The sequence below is a fragment of the Hibiscus syriacus genome, unplaced genomic scaffold, assembly GCF_006381635.1.
Source record: "Hibiscus syriacus cultivar Baekdansim isolate YM2019G1 unplaced genomic scaffold, ASM638163v2 tig00109925_pilon, whole genome shotgun sequence".
Taxonomy (NCBI): Eukaryota; Viridiplantae; Streptophyta; class Magnoliopsida; order Malvales; family Malvaceae; genus Hibiscus; species Hibiscus syriacus.
The window spans coordinates 406,386-427,170 of NW_024062531.1; the positions used below are offsets into that span (position 1 = coordinate 406,386).

The 20,785-nt window shown below is 36.7% G+C and overlaps 2 protein-coding genes and 1 pseudogene across 2 annotated transcripts; all 3 read right to left on the reverse strand.

Annotated features, from left to right (window-relative positions):
• Window positions 1-4,284: 4,284 nt before the first annotated feature.
• Window positions 4,285-20,570, reverse strand: LOC120210560 (putative mediator of RNA polymerase II transcription subunit 26). The gene is made up of 2 exons (XM_039209264.1): window positions 18,578-20,570; window positions 4,285-4,287 (listed from the first exon to the last, which is right to left on the reverse strand). Exon 1 carries the CDS (start codon window positions 20,380-20,382, stop codon window positions 18,610-18,612), a length of 1,773 nt encoding a protein of 590 aa, XP_039065195.1. The 5' UTR covers window positions 20,383-20,570; the 3' UTR covers window positions 4,285-4,287; window positions 18,578-18,609.
• On the reverse strand, window positions 4,336-5,890 carry LOC120210523 (annotated as a pseudogene).
• On the reverse strand, window positions 14,234-15,171 carry LOC120210524 (40S ribosomal protein S8-like). The gene is made up of 2 exons (XM_039209240.1): window positions 14,944-15,171; window positions 14,234-14,398 (listed from the first exon to the last, which is right to left on the reverse strand). The coding sequence occupies exons 1-2, from the start codon at window positions 15,169-15,171 to the stop codon at window positions 14,234-14,236; spliced, it is 393 nt and encodes a 130-aa protein (XP_039065171.1).
• Window positions 20,571-20,785: the final 215 nt, after the last annotated feature.

Genomic DNA, 20,785 nt, shown 5'->3' on the forward strand with positions numbered 1-20,785 from the left:
GATCAGTCTCCTACTGTATTGTTTTCAGTTTTTTTCTTTAAGGTTACAATCTTGCTTCCATGTGGTTAAATCCACTTCATCGAATCATCTAGGAAGAAATTTCATGTTTATGAAAATGCTTAAAAATGTAGATGAAGATGAAAAAATGCAAGAATGCATGAAATGTTCGAGGCATTGATCCAAGAAATGTGCCTGTTATTATGAATAATCCTTATTGGGGACAAAAATGTTTTATCTTTTAAGAGACAAAAATATCCTGACAGCTTCTGACATGTTGACTAGTCTTTTGCTTTCGTCTTTCACCGGTTGAATAACCTGTCGAACCGCTCCGGCCTCTCTAGATGAACCGTGAAAATGTTGAGTTATTTTTCGTATTGGTCCAAGAAGTCTCGAATGATCGCATCTCGAGCACCTACTTTTGTTGAGCCTGTTCCCAACGAATTCGTCATTGGAGCCCTTAATTGATAGGAACTATGTGAAGTTCAATAATCTGTTCTTGAATTCGCCAGCAATGGTCTCCAATTTCAGCTATCATTTTGCCATTGTCGTGTTCAAAGGGACTTCCAAGATACATAACCTTCATCCTGCCCCTGCAACCTCTTCCAGTCAGTTCTTCAAAGATAAGCTTTCATTGTGCTTGATGTAGACCCGGTTCATTCTGAGTCCTTTATAATGCAGCAGAGTGATATACTCTTCAATTGTGGGCACCACGTCTTCTGGATTGAATGTGACACATAGTCGCCTTTTAGACTATCCTTTGTATTTTCATCTCTTGTATTACAACACCTTTGTTCATGGATTCAGATTATTCGAGTTTTAACAAACACGTTTTAGTGGATCAATACCTCTTTAAATGATGCAAGTGATGAAAATAAAAGAAAAGGAAAGAAAGATGAAAAGAGTTAGTGAGGTGAAAAATAATAAAAACGATCATGAAAATGAAAAATCCTACCCCACATGATATCTACCCCACATGCTTATTATTCCTACCCGGACATGATCTCTATCACGCATGCTAATCTCAAATAAATCCTAATCGCATATTTGTCTAGTTCGCATGCTTTGAACATAAAGTAAGGCAGGAAATAAAATCAAAGCAGCCTAAGGTTTGGAATGAGGTTTTGGGGTGGGCTCTAATTCTCAATCATCTCCCGGTTTAGGTTCTAAAAAAACGGTACCCGAGTTCTCCTTGCCGGTGCCCCCTTGGGCTTGCCAGACCCTTAGTCCTAAACCCATCACAGGCTTGTATGGACTAAGTTAAACTCGAGAGGACACATTCCCTTATGCCCGCACGGTGAATAAATTCACACGAAGACATAAGGTATATGAATCCCGAAGGCTACTTGCTAGGCCCGCACGGTGAATAAATTCACACGAAGGCGTCGCTTTCACCCCCACTTAAAATAGGGTTTGGAGCTCGGGTATAGAGCCTTAGATGAAAAAAAACTTTGAAGGCTGAAATCATGAGAAAACGATTAGTCCAACTATTTACTCGAAAATATAATCAAAAAGTGAATAAAAAGGATCGAAATATTACCTTAAAATTTAAACTTACCCTTTTCGTTAAAAAAGACAACTGGAAATTACCTTAGCCTGACTCACTTACCTGTGTTCCCAGTGGAGCCGTCAAGCTGTCGCAACCGTCTTTCGGTTGGGCCCCGGAATTGGGCTTCGACTTGAAAAATGTGGATTGGAGTCGCCACCGATCATTTATTTAAAGATAAATGGGTTGATCGGATACCCTATTTCTTACCTGATCTGCGTCTTACCAGAAATATGTCGGGCTCGGGAGTCGGTTACGGTCAAGGAAGGATTAGCACCCTTGAACCGCCCTTTCGGTACTACGTAATTTCCAGTTGTCTTAATTAAGAAAAATAACAAGTTAAATTAAAAGATAAAATAATGATCCAAAATTACTTACCTTTGACGGATTTACAAATATACCCTTTAAAAGTCAAAATATGGGTTAGAAGAGATGAATAAATGATAAATAAAGTAAAACAAATAAAATAAGGAGATTAAGTAAGAAATAAAGTAAATATAAAATGAATAGAATATATAAAATAAAAAACAATAACACTAATATATGCACAACAAACAACTAAATAAAAATAAAATGATAATGCAAATAAATAAATAAAACAAGTAAAAGAATATAAAACATAAAATATAGGATAAATATAAAAATAGATAAATAAATGAGTAAAATATAAAAACGTAAAAGCATATATATATATAAGTAAAATAATAATAAAAAAAAGAAATCAAAAGTAATATACGTATATATACATGCAAATAGGAAATATATAAATATATATATATAACACTAATAAAAAAACATATATACATATATAATAAAATTAATAGAAAGTAATATGCATATATAACAAGAATAATAAAGTAGGAAAAAAATGATTTAGGGGGGAGAATTAATATTTTAAAAAAAATGAACACGCCTCGGGGTGGATCTAGGTTCGAAACTTCGAAATCCCACCCCTTTTTAGTCATCGGCGCAACCCACGTTTTGGGTTATTCGAACCAAATCTCAAGAAAAATAACGTGCACATGCGAGAAATGAACGAACCAATGTAAAAAAAGATGCTACCTTTTATTTCCTTTTCGAATCGTTTACAACAACTTTGCCTTTGTATTTTCCGTGCTTTCCTCTGTGTTTTGTGTGTAAATCGTGTCTTACAATGGTGAGTTACAATGGCTATTTATAGTGCTTGTGGATCCTATCTTTAGGAATTTAAATAATAGTATAACTCTATCCTATTTTTAGGAGTTTGAATCCTAGCAAAATTTTATCCTATTTTTAGGAGTTTGAATCCTAAAATTCTATCCTATTTTTAGGAGTTTGAATCCTAGTAGGACGAAAAATGTGTGTTGACAAAGCTCCAAGCAAAGACTTTTAGGGAGTAGAAAAAATCCATCGCAAAAAGAGGAATTGCTTGCAACACCGACTTAATGAATACTTCCTTCCCCCTTGAGACAAAGTACGCACACACCAGTTATGAATATGTGCTAAGAATTTACTCTTAAGATGAACAAAATCCCTTTTTTATTTCGCCCAACTATCGCAGATAGACCCAAATATCGTACATCCTCACGATTTACATCAGTGACATTCGAGCTGAAAAACAATCCTGATTTGTCGAAGTTTATGACTTGTCCTGAACATTCCCCATAAAGCCTGAGCAACTCTTTAAGATGAAGAGCACCTGAAGCAGAGGCTTCTCCAATAATCAAATTGTCATCCGCTAAGAGCAAACAAGTAATCGTAGGAGCATAACGGTTAATTCGGACACCTTTCAAAACACTCGAACTCATTTCTTGCCGAAGAAGGGAAGACCCCTTCACTACAAATTAGAAATAAGTAAGGGCTTAAAGGGTCGCCCTGACGAAGACTCCTCTGGGGAGTAAAACTCGGTCCTGCAACACTATTCACAATAACGGAATAAGATACTGTGCAAACACACCTCTTTATCACTTCAATCCATTCCGAAGAGAACCCCATTCATAACATAATATCCCAAACAAAATCCCATTTGACTCGATCGTATGCCTTGCTCATATCGAGCTTCAAAACAAAATAGCCACCTCCCTTTCCGCTTACAAACAAACGACTGCAACATCTCATAGGCAATTATTATATTGTCAGTAATGAGCCTACCGGGGACGAAAGCACTCTAAGATTCATCTATACACAAATGAAGCACACTTTACAAACGTTTCACAATCATCTTAGAAGCAATATTAAAAAGCACGTTAAACAAGCTAATAGGCCTAAAATGACTGAGCCTTGTGGGATTATCAATTTTCGGAATCCGTGTAATATGTGTATGATTTACCCCCTTCATATAGTAAACTCCATTAAGAAAGCCAATGCAGAAATCAGCAACCTCCGACCCCACAACATGCTAGAATCTTTGATAAAAGAGAGCACCTAGTCCATCCTCTCCCGAAGCTTTAAGAGGAGACATATCCTTCAAAGCTCTGCAAACCTCCTCTCTCGTAAAATTTTTAGCTGTGACAAAGGGGCCATTAATGGCAAGGTGAACATGAATAAGAGATGAGCAGGAAGCTATGTAAAGCTTTAGAACTGAATGAATATTGAACTATTAACATATGCAGAATACTGATAACAGAATGTATATTATTTGCAATACATCAGCTGGCATTATATACACACTTGCACAGCTAACAAAGCTGTAACTGCTTAGCAGTTCTAACATCCTTAACAACCTGAAACTAACAGCCTAACAGATTACTAACACTGTCAACTGCCTCACGCATTCATTCATACTCTCATCACACTTAACATACACTAATAGTCTAATATTCTCCCTGCTTTCTCAACATTCTTGATGAAAAAAGATGAACACTTGAATCAAAAGTGTGTCGTCTCCTTCCGTAAGTTGTCATGTTACTGTGACCATCAGTCATGGACTCTACATCAGAATCCCGATAAAGATGGTTGAACGGATTTTGTAAGTATATTATATCAACATCTGATAGAAGGATGCTATAACCCAGTTGCAAAAACTCCCTTAAGATGTGGAACTTCAACCCAGAGACAGCATGATTGCCTCATGTTCTCCTAGCGGCATCAATACCTGCATCCGGATCCCTCTTGTACACTGGGACATCATTTGATTTGCAGAATTCTTCAATATTGTCATCTAAAGCTATAACTAGGTAATTCGGTATATCAACTCTCTTGATGCTAGAAACTTGAACCTCCAACATCTCTTTCACATTTGAATTTGCAAGCACAACTATAATCTCTTTCTGAACAACAACTTTCTCCAAGATCGCAGCCAATCTTGGGTTCACAAATTCATCAGGGACAACAGTCGGGTTAGTTCGCAAAGCTTTGACAGTACCAAAAGGTCCAGTTTTATGCTGCTCACCCAAAACCATAAACTGCTTTTGGACATTATCTTTTACTTGTTGGGCCAGTTGCAACTTCTCCTTCAAATTCCTGACCTGCTTCTTTAATTCAGAATTCTTTTCTGATAGTGATACGATTTCAGACTTCAGCATCTTACTCTGCTCTGAGGATTCACACGACGAAGAACCAATCTGGAAACTTGATTTGCGAATTCGACGGTTTTGAACGGAGGCAGTGGGATTGATGAGGCCATGAGGGAAAAAGAAAGCAAGACAGCAAAGAAGAACTCCGATCAAAATGGCTACGGTGATTCGAGATCCACGAAACGACTGCGCTTTGTCCCTGCGATGAAGTCTACAGTAGCTACAGCTTGAGAAAAAAAAAACTGGCGCAACAGCGGAAGAGTAAAAGACGCCAGGATCTTTTAGCGACTGATACCATGTGAGAAAGGGGCCATTAATGGCAAGGTGAACATGAATAAGAGATGAGCAGGAAGCTATGTAAAGCTTTAGAACTGAATGAATATTGAATCTATTAACATATGCAGAATACTGATAACAGAAGATATATTATTTGCAATACATATGCTGGCATTATATACACACTTACACAGCTAACAAAGCTGTAATTGCTCAGCAGTTCTAACAGCCTTAACAACCTGAAACTAACAGCCTAACAGATTACTAACACTGTCAACTACCTCACGCATTCATTCATACTCTCATCACACTTAACATACACTAATAGTCTAATATTAGCCAATTCAGAGTTTATGTCTGGCGTGATACAAGAGTTTATACCTCCCAAAATCCTATCATCAGCCCGAGAAGCATTAAATGTAAAAAGCTTCTGAAAATAAAGGCGAGCTACATCCTCCATTCCTGCTTCATCATTCACCCGAGAGTCATCATCAATCTCAAAATAAAAAACGCACCTGACTCCTTCGTTTGCGTTGAGAGGCATAGCGATGAAAGAAATCAGTGTTGTAATCACCATTTTTTAGCCAATTCACCCGAGCGCGTTGCTCCTAATAAAGCTCTGCTTTGTCATATTCAAGGTTCAGTTGCGGATTAGTTTAATTTTATTTAGTCATAATTTACGGATTAGTTATCATTTTGGCCATTATAAGTCATGTTTCTTGTAATACATTCCTAAAAAGTTAATTCATTCATTGATCAGTTCTAGGATTATTTATTTACATATCTATTTATTTTATTATTTATTATAATTATAATGACTAACATTTTTTTATTTTTTTATTTTCACAAAAGCGACAACATTTGATTTCTTTTAACGTAACAATTTCAGCATGATGAACTGTTATAATCTCCATCACATGCAATCAACTTTTGTGTCCAAATTTGATCTTAGTGTTATGCGCAAACCTTGTTTAAAGGTATTTGGTTGTATCTATCCCACAATAATCGATGACAACTCCATCTAACGAGTTTTCAAAGACTCAGATTTTTTTTCAAACCACCACAAAATGATTTGGCATATTTGATTTTGGTCAAGTTAATTCAATTATCAAAATTTTAATTTCTTGTGTCACTCCTGATGCCGTCGTCTTTCGGGTAGGCTCGAAATTGGGCTTCGACTTGAATGAAATATGTTAGAGTCGTCACCGATCATTTTAAAAACAAATTTAGGCTTATCGGAAACCATCTTACCTGATCTGCGTTTTACCAGAAATGTGTCGGGTTCGGGAGTCAGTTACAGTCAATGACGGATTAGCACCATTGCACTGCCCTTTCGGTATCAATTAATTTGTCGGTTGTCTTAATTGCGAAAATTAAAATTAAAATTAAAATATAAAAATACGAATCGAATTGCTTACCTTTGATTGAAATTACTTTTGAAAAAAAATCAAAAATACGTTACATGGTAGAATAAAAGAAATATCGAATAAAAATTAAAAAGAAATAAATAATAAATAAATAAATAAGGAAAAAAATGTTATATATAAATATGTTAAAAGAAAAAAACAAAATGAGAAAATGTTAAATATCACCCAAAAAATGAATTAAAAAATAAAAAATATTAGAAGAGAAAAAATTAAAAAAAAATGTCAAATGTAAATGGGTTTGGGTTATTTGATGGACTTTAGTGTAAATGGACATTTATTTTGAATGTTTTTGGATTTGGATATTTGATAAATACGAGCTTTAATTTTAATTTCAAAATGAACATATGGTTTCAAACCCACCCAATTGAACCCAATTAAGCAAAGGCTTAAATCCATTCACGACCAAAAATCTTCAATGTTCCTGTTAATTGCACGATCCCATGAACCACTTTCACAAGTGCCACCACCGCCACTTGAATTAAATCGTCCTCGGCATGAACCATTTTCGTTATCACTAATAATGCCCATTTCATTGACATTTGAGTAATCTTCAAATTGCACCTTGAATATCGTCAATCCAAATCGACTAGCTCGGACAAAATTAGGTTACGACAAGAAAGAATAATTCCAGTAATACCAGCTCTTACATCAAGAGAACAAACATCGACAAAAAATATGAAATTCAGGTTATTGAAAATTAATATTTAAATCAAAACCTATCAAAGCTAAACTATGTCAAGAGTACAATTCCCGGAAAGAAAGCACATGCAGTAATTGATTGATCAACAACAATTCATCTTTTGCATACTAAATGAAAATGATTGATTTGGATGAATAACCAGTGCTCTTTTTTCACATTACAAGATGAGTCTTTTTCACTTATAGACAAAAGCAGCACAGAAAAGAACCAAACACATGAAGATTATAAAAGAAACTAGATCTTTTTAGCATATAAACAAACTCTGATCATGTATCATAAAATCAAACAAAAAATAAAAGATTACAAGGGTATAAACGGTGCCCCCATTGTGTATGAACAAAACCCAAAAAGAATAAAAAGGAGAAATATGTGAAGATAATACTTTGAAGGACAGAAACAACCTTCGAAGCGTCAGAGTAACATGGAAGGGCAAAGCCATTCTTTTGAATGGCCAACTTGGCTGCACCGGTGTTGCCTTCTCTGGTACGGATTCTCCTCACGGTTTTGTTGCTCGAAAACTTCGTATTCCTGGGTTGGCGACCGAGTTCGTACTTTCGTTTCTTCCTCCATGCCTTCTTCTTGCCTCCAGTGGAACGTCTCTTGTGCATGGAATCCTTAGATATACCCATTTTTTTTATTGAGTCGCGCCAAGAACTGATTCAGTTCGTCCCCCCTTTTTTGCTCTCTGATGGCCCTCTTAAAAAGCAAAAAAGAAAATGGGATTTTGTTTTTTAGTTAGTGGGGTAGTGGGTTATTGGGTAGTGTTTCTGATAAACGTGGAAATAGGGTAGTGGGTTGATTTTTTTTTACTTTGCCTTTAATGGGTGTTGGATGTTGGGCCCGAATAAAATTGGGGTCTACAGTTACTCCTCTTTGCACATTTTTGTGTTAACAAGAATATGGCAAAGATGAAAAAAGATAAGTTTTTGTCCTGTTCTCTTTGGTTTGAGACTTGATAGTGTTTGTTGTGACACTAAGTCGATCCATTGGACACGATATCCTTCTTCGTGAAGTCGAAATCGTAGGTGAATCGGAAAGTGGCTCTTTGTTGCCAATCTTGGTCGACCTTAGTCTTCTTCTCGATTTAAAGACCTGGGTGTCAAAATTTGACTGGAAAGTAGTGTGATTGATGTGTCATCGAGCTGAATGGAATCGAACTCGACAACTATTGTTGGCAGATAACCCTTCTGGCCTTGAGTTATACTGCAAATGATATGCCTTGGAGCTGAGCGTAGTCGAACTCAAAGGTCTTTTGTTGGAAAAATAGCCCTTATTGTCTTGAGCTATGTTGCAAATGAACACAATATCCTTCGTCGTGAAGTTGAAATCGTGGATGGCATTACTGCTGGTGGGCACAATTCCCTTCGTCGTGAAGTTGAAACCGTAGAGGGACCATTCGTTGTGAAGTTGAGCCTTGAATTGGATACCCTTCGTCGTGAAGTTGAAATCCAATCTAAAGAAGAATGTTACTGGTGAGAACGATTCCCTTCGTCGTGAAGTTGAAACCGTGGATGGCCCCTTCGTTGTAAAGTTGAGCCTTGAATTGGATATCCTTCGTCGTGAAGTTAAAATCCAATCTAAAGATGAATGTTGCTGGTGAGCACGATACCATTCATCGTGAAGTTGAAACTGTGAATGCCCTTCTTTGTGAAGTTGATCCTTGAATTGGATATCCTTCGTCGTGAAGTTGAAATCCAATCTAAAGATGAATGTTACTGGTGAGCACGATTCCCTTCGTCATGAAGTTAAAACAGTGTAGGGCCCCTTCGTTGTGAAGTTGAGCCTTGAATTGGATATCCTTCGTCGTGAAGTTGAAATCCAATCTAAAGATGAATGTTGCTTTGAGTCCAATATCCTTCGTCGTGAAGATGAAATTGGCTCTTAATGAAACTGGGAAGCCCATTCGCCGTGAAGTTGAGCTTTGAATTGGATATCCTTCGTCGTGAAGTTGAAATTCAATCTAGAGTTGGCACGATATTATTCGTTGTGAAGTTGAAATCATGGACGGCCCATTCGTTGTGAAGTTGAGCCTTGACTTGAATATCCTTCGTTGTGAAGTTGAAATCCAAGCTTGTATTGTTTCGAGTCCAATATCCTTCGCCGTGAAGTTGAAATTGGCTTTGAATGAAACTGGGAAGCCCAGCCCTTTGCCGTGAAGTTGATCTTTGAATTGGATATCCTTCGTCGTGAAGTTGAAATCCAATCTTGAGTTGACACGATATCCTTCGTCATGAAGTTGAAATCGTGGATGGCCCATTCATTGTCAAGTTGAGCCTAGACTTGAATATCCTTCGTCGTGAAGTTGAAATCCAAGCTTGTATTGTTTCGAGTCCAATATTATTCATCGTGAAGTTGAAATTGGCTCTGAATGAAAATGGGAAACACATTCACCATGAAGTTGATCTATGAATTGGATATCCTTCGTCGTGAAGTTGAAATCCAATCTTGAGAAAGTTGGTTTTGAGTTGGATATCCTCCGTCGTGGAGTTGAAATCCAATTTCAAAAAAATTGTGTCGCTTCGAGTTCAATATCATTCGCTGTGAAATTGAAATTGACTCTGAACGAGACTCGGAAAGTTGTTTTGTCGTCAGACAGTCGCCCCTTCGCTGTGAGGTCGAGCAACCACCATCAACTTTTGAATGTGCTTTTGAATCGAGTATCTTTCATCTTGAAGTTGAAACTTGACTCAAAAAGCTGCAAAAAATTATGTATGCTAAAAATGATAAATGTGATGCTCTTAAGTATGTCTAAGAAGCATGCAACATGAATTAATTTTGTTTTATCCCTTGGATGGAGCCTCATTTTTGTCTGCTGGTCTTGTCCTTGGAATCGACCATGCCCCATTTTCTTCTCAAGTTATTGGTAATGTCACAAGTTCTATCTGATCTCTCGGACTGATTGTCTTGTGAAATGCTCGAAATTTGGCATTGTTCGTTCTTTCTTCAAGAGAGGCAAAATGAGCCTTGGCACATTCCAGGACCTTTCACATTTGAGTCTGTCCTGTTTGAAAATGTTTTTCTCATTTCTCTTATTTTAGGGAGGAAGAGAAAAAAAGATAAAAATGTAAGAATTCCTGTAAAACATTGCCCCATAATCCAGGCTTGCAATCGAATCAAATCATAAACATGAGTTCAAATAATATCAAAGGAATCAATAGCTCTTTATCTTTTAGAGTATAGCTCTTTGGCAAATGTCCAAAATTGATGAGTTGGTTTCAGGTTGGCTTCCTATTTTCTAAGGTTTTGGCCACCAAAATGTCATTTCTTTCTCGGTCCTTTTTTGAACAACACAACATGCCCCTATTTCTTGGTTTCGCATTTTAACCAGATGCGGACAAAATGATGCAACTAGCATAATCAATTACTAGACCTTCTATTTCGGTCCTCTAAAATCTTCCATTTGTTCAAGCTTTGTAGACTCCTCTAACAAAGGTAGCGCGGAAATATAATATAAAAATAAAATTCTTGAATGCTCGTGAGAAATTGACTATAACATGTGTTACTTAACTCTCTTAGTCCATCATTACCGAAAATTTCTTGTTTAGATAAATTTGATTTAATTTGCCATTGTCTGGCTAGCCAAATCCATAAAGCTGGGGCGTTTAACCAATTGCTTTAGAGGGACAGCTTAACATTATAATCACTTTTATCAAGTTAACTGAAGGGTTCATCTCATCACAAAGTCTTCGGCCGGACAATACCAGTAGAGCAAACACCGAATTGCCAAGTGTTCGAGCAATGTCATGGTTTGAATGTAATATATTCATAAGGCCAGGGCTTTCAAGTTTCCTCTATAACTAATTGCCTTAGTGGAATAGCTCAACTTTACGGATTTAATTTCTTAAGATTGTCAAGAAGAACCTGTTATAGTCTATGTGTTGTTAGAAGTCAAGAAATCTCATCTTTAGAATTCAATTTCCAAGCAACTGACCTAAACTATATTCACCTACTCTACTATTCCATATGTGAAGATCATTATCATCATTGAACGTCTTAAACAAAAAGTATAGAAATGTCATATGCAAAAGATGCCCCATGGTGTATGCACCTATGCACATCTAAATACCAAGCCTCTTTTCATTCTTTTATGAGAGGAGAAGGCTATATCGGTTATTTGCAAGAGAATGGTACGGTGTTTGAGCGTAACTTCTGGGTAAGGTCAAAGTCTTTTATTGTATTAGCTTGTCAAAGATTTGTGACTCTGAATCATTTACAGAGTTTTTTAATTCAGTTGATATTCAAAGAATTTCAAGTTAAAAATAAATTCATTGAAATATCCTCATAAAAAGAAATATGTCAAAGTTCAAAAGCAGGTTTCAAAAAGAAATATGAGAAATTTAAAAAACAAGTCCAAACAGGATGCTGCAAAATGGAATAAAGCCTCATTAGGATGTCCCACTATTTTCAAAATGTCGAGGATTAGAGTATTCATCTGCACTTGCTTCCCATTTCTCAATTGTTTCACTTGTCATGGCTTCTTATGAAATACCCTCAGACGCACAAATTTTTGCTTCGGGAGTGTCCTTGCTTGGGGTGATACCTTTAGTATTTGTGCCTTTTGATGAGACATGCTTATGTTAGTTAATGCGAATGTAAAGAAATGAAAATAACTAAATGCAGAATATGTTTAAGTGCATGATGCATGCAATGTTCGAGGCATTGATCCAAAAAATGTGTCTGTTATTATAAATAATCCTTATTGGGGACAAAAATGTTACATCTGAAGAGACAAAAAACATTTTGATGGTATAGATCCCGAACAGCCTCTAACAAATTGATTCATCTTCCATCTTTTTTCTGTCACCGGTTGAATATCCTGTCCAACCGTTCCGGCTCCTCTGGCTAAACTGTGCAAGTGACGAGCTGTTTGCCCTACATCTTCGGCTTTTATTCTTTGTTGATCCTGCTCCTAATGAAAGCGTCATTAAAGCCCTCTATCGATAGGAACTATTCAAAGCTTGTTTCTTGAATTCGTCACCTATGGTATCCAACTCAGCTAGGGTTTTGCCATCTTGTTCTCGTAGTCTTCGAAATGACTTTCCGGGTCAATAACATTTTTCCTGTCTTGCCCCTGCAATCTTTGATAGCTCAAAAAGTCGACTTTTGTTGTGTACAATGTAAATCCCAGTCCATTCTGAGTCCTTCACCATGCAACAAAGTGGTGTACTCTTCGATCGCATGCACCGTATTTTCTTGACATGAGTCTTTTCTGACCATAGTCGGACCTCCGAGCTTTTCATCTCTTGTATCATAACCCCTTTGTCCATTAATGCAAATTATTTATGGTTAAAGAACACGTTTTTGGTGGATCAACACCTCTTTTGAATGATGTAAATGATAAAAAAACATAAAGTAAAAAATAATAAAAATTAAAGGAAAAAGGTTAGTAAGATAAGGACAATAGAAAAAAAATAAAAAAAGTCATACCCCACATAATATCTACCCCACATGTTTTAATTCCTACCCATACTTGATCTCTATCCCGCATGTTAATTTTGAACAAGTCCTAACCGCATATTTTTCTAGTTCGCATGCTCTGAACAGAAAGTAAAGCAGGAAATAACTCAAGATAGTCTAGGGTTTGGAATGAGGATTTGGGGTGGGCTCTAACTCCTTGTAGTCTCCCGGTTTAGGTTCTAAAAAAGGGTACCCGAGTTCTCCTTGCTGGTGCCCCCTTGGACTTGCCAGACCCTTAGTCCTAAGCTCATTACAAACTTACACGGACTAAGTTAAACTCGAAAGGAAACATTCCCTTATGCCCGCACGGTGAATAAATTCACACGAAGACCTAAGGTATATGAATCCTGAAGGTTACTTGCTAGGCCCACACAGAGAATAAATTCTCAGGAATGCATCGCTTTCACCCCACTTAAAAGGGTTTGGAGCTCAGGTATAGAGCCTTAGATGGAAAAAAATCTGAAATCATTGAAAAAACATCAGCACAACTATTTATTTGAAAAATAATCAAAGGTAAATAATTGAAATCGAATAAATAAAAATTTACTATTTTCACATAAAAAGACAACCGAAAATTAATTTCGACCTGACCCACTTACATGTTCTCAGTAGAGTCGCCAAGCTGTCGCTGTTGTCTTTCGAGTGGGCCTAGAATTTGGCTTCTACTTGAATGAAATATGTTAGAGTCGCCACCGATCATTTTTAAAACAAATTTAGGTTGATCGGACACCATCTTACCTGATCTCCATTTTACTAGAAATGTGTCGGGTTTTGGAGTCGGTTACAGTCAATGAAGGATTAGTATCCTTACAGTGCCCTTTCGATACCAATTAATTTATCGGTTGTCTTAATTTCAAAAATTTAAATTTAAATTAAAATATAAAAATCTGAATCGAGTTGTTTACCTTTGATTGATTGAAATTACTACTGAAAAAAATCAAAAATACGTTAGATGGTAGAATAAAAGAAATATCGAATAAAAATTAAAAAGAAATAAATAAATAAGAAAAAAATGTTATATATAAAAATGTTAAAAGAAAAAAACATAATGAGAAAATGTTAAATTTCACAAAAAATGAATAAAAAATAAAAATGTTAGAAGAGGAATAATAAAAATAAAAAAAGTAAAAAAAATAAAATAAAAAATAAAAAATAAAAAATGTCAAATGTAAATGGGTTTGGGTTATTTGATGGACTTTAGTGTAAATGAACATTTATTTTGAATGTTTTTGGATTTGGATATTTGATAAATACGAGCTTTAATTTTAATTTCAAAATGAACATATGGTTTCAAAGCCATCCAATTGAACCCAATTAAGCACAGGCTTAAATCCATTCACGACCAAAAATCTTCAATGTTCCCGTTAATTGCACGATCCCATGAACCACTATCACAAGTGCCACCACCGCCACTTGAATTAAATCGTCCTCGACATGAAACATTTTCGTTATCACTAATAATGCCCCTTTCATTGACATTTGAGTAATCTTCAAATTGCACCTTGAATATCGTCAATCCAAATCGACTAGCTCGGACAAAATTAGGTTACGAAAAGAAAGAATAATTCCAGTAATACCAGATCTTACATCAAGAGAACAAACATCGACAAAAAATATGAAATTCAGGTTATTAAAAATTAATATTTAAATCAAAACCTATCAAAGCTAAACTATGTCAAGAGTACAATTCCTAGAAAGAAAGCACATGCAATAATTGATTGATCAACAACAATTCATCTTTTGCACATTAAATGAAAATGATTGATTTGGATGAAGACCCAGTGCTCTTTTTTCACATTACAAGATGAGTCTTTTTCACTTATAGACAAAAGCAGCACAGAAAAGAACCAAACACATGAAGATTATAAAAGAAACTAGATCTTTTTAGCATATAAACAAACTCTGATCATGTATCATAAAATCAAACAAAAAATAAAAGATTACAAGGGTATAAACGGTGCCCCCATTGCGTATGAACAAAACCCAAAAAGAATGGCAAAAAAAAGAGAAATATGTGAAGATAATACTTTGAAGGACAGAAACAACCTTCGAAGCGTCAGAGTAACGTAGAAGGGCAAAACCATTCTTTTGAATGGCCAACTTGGCTGCACCGGTATTACCTTCTCTGGTACGGATTCTCCTCACGGTTTTGTTGCTCGAAAGCTTCGTATTCCCGGGCTGGCGACCGAGTTCGTACTTTCGTTTCTTCCTCCAGGCCTTCTTCTTGCCTCCAGTGGAACGTCTCTTGTGCATGGAATCCCTGGATATACCCATTTTTTTACTGAGCGACGCCAAGAACTGATTAAGTTCGTCCCCCCTTTTTTGCTTTCTAATAGCCCTCTTAAAAACCAAAAAAGAAAATGGGATTTTGTTTTTTAGTTAGTGGGATAGTGGGTTGTTAGGTAGTGTTTGTGAGAAACGTGAAAATAGGGTAGTGGGTTGATTTGTTTTTTTTTTTACTTTTGCTTTAATGGGTGTTGGATGCTGAGCCCGAATAAAAACTGTAATTTCTAATTTGTTTTCATTGTCGTTGCTTCAAACTAATTGTTAACCGCTAACTTTTCATTTTCATTCAAAATTAAAATTATGGATGATTCTATCTGCTCTTGTAGCACGTTATTTGTATTCACTTGCAACACATTTTTTTTTAAATTAGATTTAACGTTACCTCTCTAAATTAGATGGTGTTCATTTGATTATCGTTAATCTATTCTTACTTTAAACTCTCATACCAAATATTGATAGATTCTTACAATCACCAAAAAAAAATTAAAACGCGACTTAACTTTTGTGATATTATTTTATCAACAATATATCATTGTTACATCAATTTTTACATCAGGAGTTGTTTGTTTACTTCATAATGATTAAGCACTGAATAATTCAAATGATGAATGATTTAGAGATTCTGTATGAATGAACTCTGAATCATTCAGAATGTATTTTTGTGCTGAATCATTCAACACTGTTTTGTTGAATCAATTAGCACTGAATCATTCAGAGATGCAAAACAAACGTGTTGAATGCTGAACGATTCAGTATTAAACGTTGAATGATTCCATTAAGAGACAAACAAACAACCCCTCAATGTTTATAATAACAATGACGTTCATTGACATCTTTCATTTGTTTGAATTAGTTAGTTAAACTTTTAATTTTTCTTCTATGAATTGTTTTGTGTGTGTAGTTACAATATACGCTTTGACAGTTTTAGAAGAAAATTACAAATCATATGATTATTTTTTTTTTTTTTTTTTTGTAAATTCTCTATGTATTTCTATATATGCATTTTCGTCGATATCTAAAATAAAACTACAAACAATACTATCTTATAATTATTCGGATCATTTAAAAAATAAAAAAATATATTTTCCATCAGTTTAAAAAAAAATTAAAATTAACAAATAAGAATGAAAATATCAGTCAAAGAAAGCCGCCGAATAATTTTATTTTAATAAAATTATAATTTTATTAACTAAAAGTTAATCCAACAAGAAGACCGTGATAGAGAAAACATACCTGGATTTAAATTCTAAGATTTAAATCACGATGTTATAAATAAAGAAAACTGAGTTAGAAATGTCACCATCAGATTGAATATCTGCAATATTCCGTCTACAGAAACCAAATGCAAGCATAAACTATTAGCACGCAGGCAATAAGTAATGCGTGCCCAAGATAACATGCAAAGCATCCTCAAACTCATTATAGCCCATCTAAAAGGAATCGCATCATCTACATAAACCCCACATTTGGCAACGCTGCCATTGTGTCCCTCAGCTACATGACAAATTACCCGAACAACTCGGTGGCGCATCGCCACTTTAATACGAAAGAATCATACTACTTACCACCCCATGCCTAAGGTTAACCAAATATTCATTGCACACTTCTAAATGGTGATGCTTAGTAAAAAATTGATAAGAAGACATTGTCACGTTTACGGATAACGTACCTTCTTCGCCCTTTGAAGAAGACAGCAATAAGTCGTTACACTCTTCAATTGTTTAGTATGGTAGACAGGAAAGAAAGCCCTCCAATCATATCCCAATTGCTCTGCTCTGTGATCATCTACCGCCTTTGGACATATTAGCTGAGCAACATTTGACCACTACAAAGAACCCGAGGCAGCTTCCAGTTTTTGACAGGTAAAGCGTAGTTCACAAATCAGATTACATGTGACGTCTTCCCAGGCCAGCATCATACAATGCCCTTAAGAGTAGATTACGAAATCCAAAACCCCATACAAAGTACAGAAAAAGATTCCAATAAAAAGTTATCCAACCGGCAAAGCACTTCTCGTTACAACAGGTCTCGCTCACTAAATTCGAGTGTACCACAAATAGAAGCCTGTTGAAGCATTATCAGTACAACCACAGAGATAAAACAAAAAACCAAAAATTACCTCACACGGGATAGAAACATTTAAAATCAGGAGCCTTACATGTTGCAACAAACTAAAACTGATTATTCGAATGAATGACTTGCTGGACGCTTTAATATCTGATCAACAAGTTAGCTACTGCAATTAAGGAAAAAGAACGAGGCGAGTTAGAAGACAATTAAACAAGAGCACAGCAACTCAATTATAAAAAATAAAAATAAAAACTGCACTTGCTTGGTGAATGATGACAGGAATACTGATATGTAATTAAAATATTCTATACTAAAGAAGTTACTGGCTATCGAAAAACAACAAAAGAAAGGGAAAATCAGATTTTAAGTCTGCACAAGGGCAAGGAGTTTATCGAGCAAAATACAAAAGATCTTCTGAAGATTAGACTTCTGGAGAATTAGCACGATGTTGGTACTGGGATTTTGAGCCCAATAAGAAGGAATGTCTCTCACAATTGGTATAAGAAGCTAATGGCTAGGGGATTAGCATAACAGTAAGTTTGCACAGCATATGCAACTAGAAGATGAAATCGTGTACTTCAAACCAGCGTCTGACAACTTCAAATGGAGGAACTTCAATTGGGATTCCTCCATTTGAAGTTAAAGGGTGTATGTTAAGGTGGGTCAATAAATCAAGTGTTTAGGCCTTATTTATGGAATAAATATAGAGAAGGGTATTGGTAATCAAAACCATAGAGGCTCCATAACCTTTCGAAACTCATTCTTAGAACAGAGGAAGCAGATTTGCAAACCCAAAAGCTTCTGTAACGAAATTCATAGAAGCTCATAACAATTGAATCATAATCCAAGTAATTAAAATCTTTTCATAAGCAAGATCAAACTTGAATAGTCCAATTCATCATTTTCAAAGCATATTTCCAACTTCCTTAGTCTAAGCTTCAGCCTTTTCTCTTTTCCTTTTATTAAGAGGGAAAAGAGAAGGGGAGAAAGCAATTATCATGGTTAATAACTCTTTCAACTCAAAAGAGAAAGAGAACAGTCAGAAAACTTACCACCAATTCCCGTCACCGCCAGAATCATGGTGGACAGAACATTCCATCTTCAACTCATAGATTATCATGATTTTGTACTTAACTTTCAAATTATCCTCCCAAACAGGAAATTTGACAAATAGAACTTTCAGAGTAAATAGGCAACATAAAACGATCAAAATATTGACAAAACGTGATGCTGCAGAATATACAGTCAAATCCAACACTGAAGAGGCTATAAAGGGAGGCCATAAGCATCTCCACATGGTTAAATACTACAAGCATTCCATTACAACTACTGCAGAAAAAAAAGGATCTTACTTCACTAAGTAGCCTTAACTTTATCATCCCCAACAGCCGAAAGTATAGGTAAGCTATTCAAATACTCATCAAGACCCTCAAAGAACCCATTCCCTTCAATGTTATCCTCCTCCACATAGCCGTCGTGATTTCCCTCGTTCCTCCTCGGCGCAGGCTCTTCAACTTCATTGCTAAACTCCACATTCAAATCCAACTTCCCCAAATTCTTTGCCACCCTTCCCATCTGCTTCCTCCCGCTATTAACAACCCCCCTTCGGCTCGATTCAGCAGTTGGCACACCATCAGGCACCGTGGACACACCAATCAGATTCCCACTGTGATCAACACTAGCTTTCTCATTAGTCTGCTGCTTAATTCCCTCGCTCTGTGGTTTCTTAGCATTCCTCCCCACAGACACTTTCCTTTTAGCATTCTTTGCCTTCTTCCTCTTCTCATTTTGCCAATCATCATCATCGTCATCATAAGTCCCAATTGAGTCAGAAATATCTTCATGTACATCATCATCATCGTAATATACTCTTGGAGCAGACTTTTTGGCAGTATTTTGTTTTGCAGCATTCTGGTTATTAGGGCAAGCAAACATGGTCGAAATAGGTGACCAACTGGGAAAATTACCGCTCCTAGAAAATCCTAATGGGAAAAACCCCCAGCAGTTGAAATGCGTGTCCTTTCCATTTACTGGCGGCGACGGTATCACAACCGCATGAAAAGCCCTCCTGCAGTTCTTAGTCTGGCACCTCAATGTACAATCTTCATACAACTTTGGATACTCATAGAGAACGTAACAGTACGGACAAGCTGTCCAGAATGTCAGCACCTCTGACTCAGTGGCTTCTCTAGGCTGAGACACATTAGTTGCCTGTGTCTGACTATCCGCCCTAGGAGGAGGAGGAGGAGGAGGAGGAGTTGTGGTCTGGTTAATTTGACTCGTACGAGCTGGCTCGGCCCGATTAAACTGACTCGAGCTATCTGTTCCTGTTTGATTAATCTGGCTGGAATCGACTGACCCTGACTGTCTAACCTGACTGCTCTCACCTAAACCAATCTGATTCATCTGCCTCTTCCATATCGGCTCAGTCGACCGATTTTGCTCCGGCGGCTTGTTATTGAGACCCGACTGCCCGCCGCCTCCTAAATCAGCATTCCCTTCTCTATCAGTATTTCTAGGGCTTCTTCTCGTGAATAGCGGCTGAGTAACTTGCGTCGGCGTCTCTTTCTGCGGAGTTTGCATAAACAGCGTTTGAGTTTCCTTCGGCGCAGGAAGCGGATGCGATTGCATGAACAGCGTCTGCGTTTGCGGCTGCTTCTCTTGTTGTTGTTGCTGTTGCTGAAGCTGTGGTTGTTGTTGATGATTTTGTTGTTCACCGGGTTGACTCACCTGACCATACTGAAGGAACCTCAACTCGTTATCATAAATGGCCTTCTTAGAAGGGTTAGACAACACATTCCAAGCTTCAGAAACGAATCGAAACGCCTGATCTGCGAAAGAGAGCCTGTTCCTCCCAGGATTCAAAAGAAGAGCGAGTTTCCTATACTGACTCGCCACGACCTCCATGGACTGAGTTAACGGCACGAGTTGGAGGATCCTGTACCAATCTTGAGTATTAGATTGTGCCGTTAAGAGGGTGTCCGTCACCGCAAGTATTTGGTCGGCCAGGATAGGAGCCGATTCACGGGCTCGGATCGCGAAGGTTCGGGTCCCGTGCAAATCACGCGTCGCCAATAGCTTCTCCGCTATGCTCAACCACCGCTCAGCCTCCGTAGTGTTACCGTCCATTTTGCCCAATCCGTCTCTCTCCGCCACAAAAAAAAAGCCTCTTTTTTTTTCTTTTATGGAAGAACCTCTTTGTTTGGTGAATAATGAAAAAGAGCAGAGAAAAATGGCAGGTATATTTTGTGGATGGACGAAAAAGGACAGTTGTTTCAGATAAATCAAAGAGGTTTCCGTTGGTTTGGATGGGATAAGAATATCTGCTTATGGGTATTATTGTCAATTTAAAAATATTTTAGGAAAGTAAACTCAAAAACACAGGCCACTCGGTTGTCATGACTCAGTGGTGAACTCTTGTAATGAATTACATTATGATCTCACGATTAGATTCCAATTACGCTCTACATTAAATTAAGCACATGATTAAATACGCTAAATAAGTTAATTGGATTTCTTCATTTTATTTGAA

Bases quoted from the DNA above. Each gene is read 5' to 3' on its own strand.
- LOC120210524 (XM_039209240.1), bottom strand. From the start codon at position 15,171: ATGGGTATATCCAGGGATTCCATGCACAAGAGACGTTCCACTGGAGGC. The intron at 14,399-14,943 runs GTTGTTTCTGTC...ACGATATTCAAG, and splicing joins GTTACTCTGACGCTTCGAAG to GTGCAATTTGAAGATTACTC.
- LOC120210560 (XM_039209264.1), bottom strand. From the start codon at position 20,382: ATGGACGGTAACACTACGGAGGCTGAGCGGTGGTTGAGCATAGCGGAG.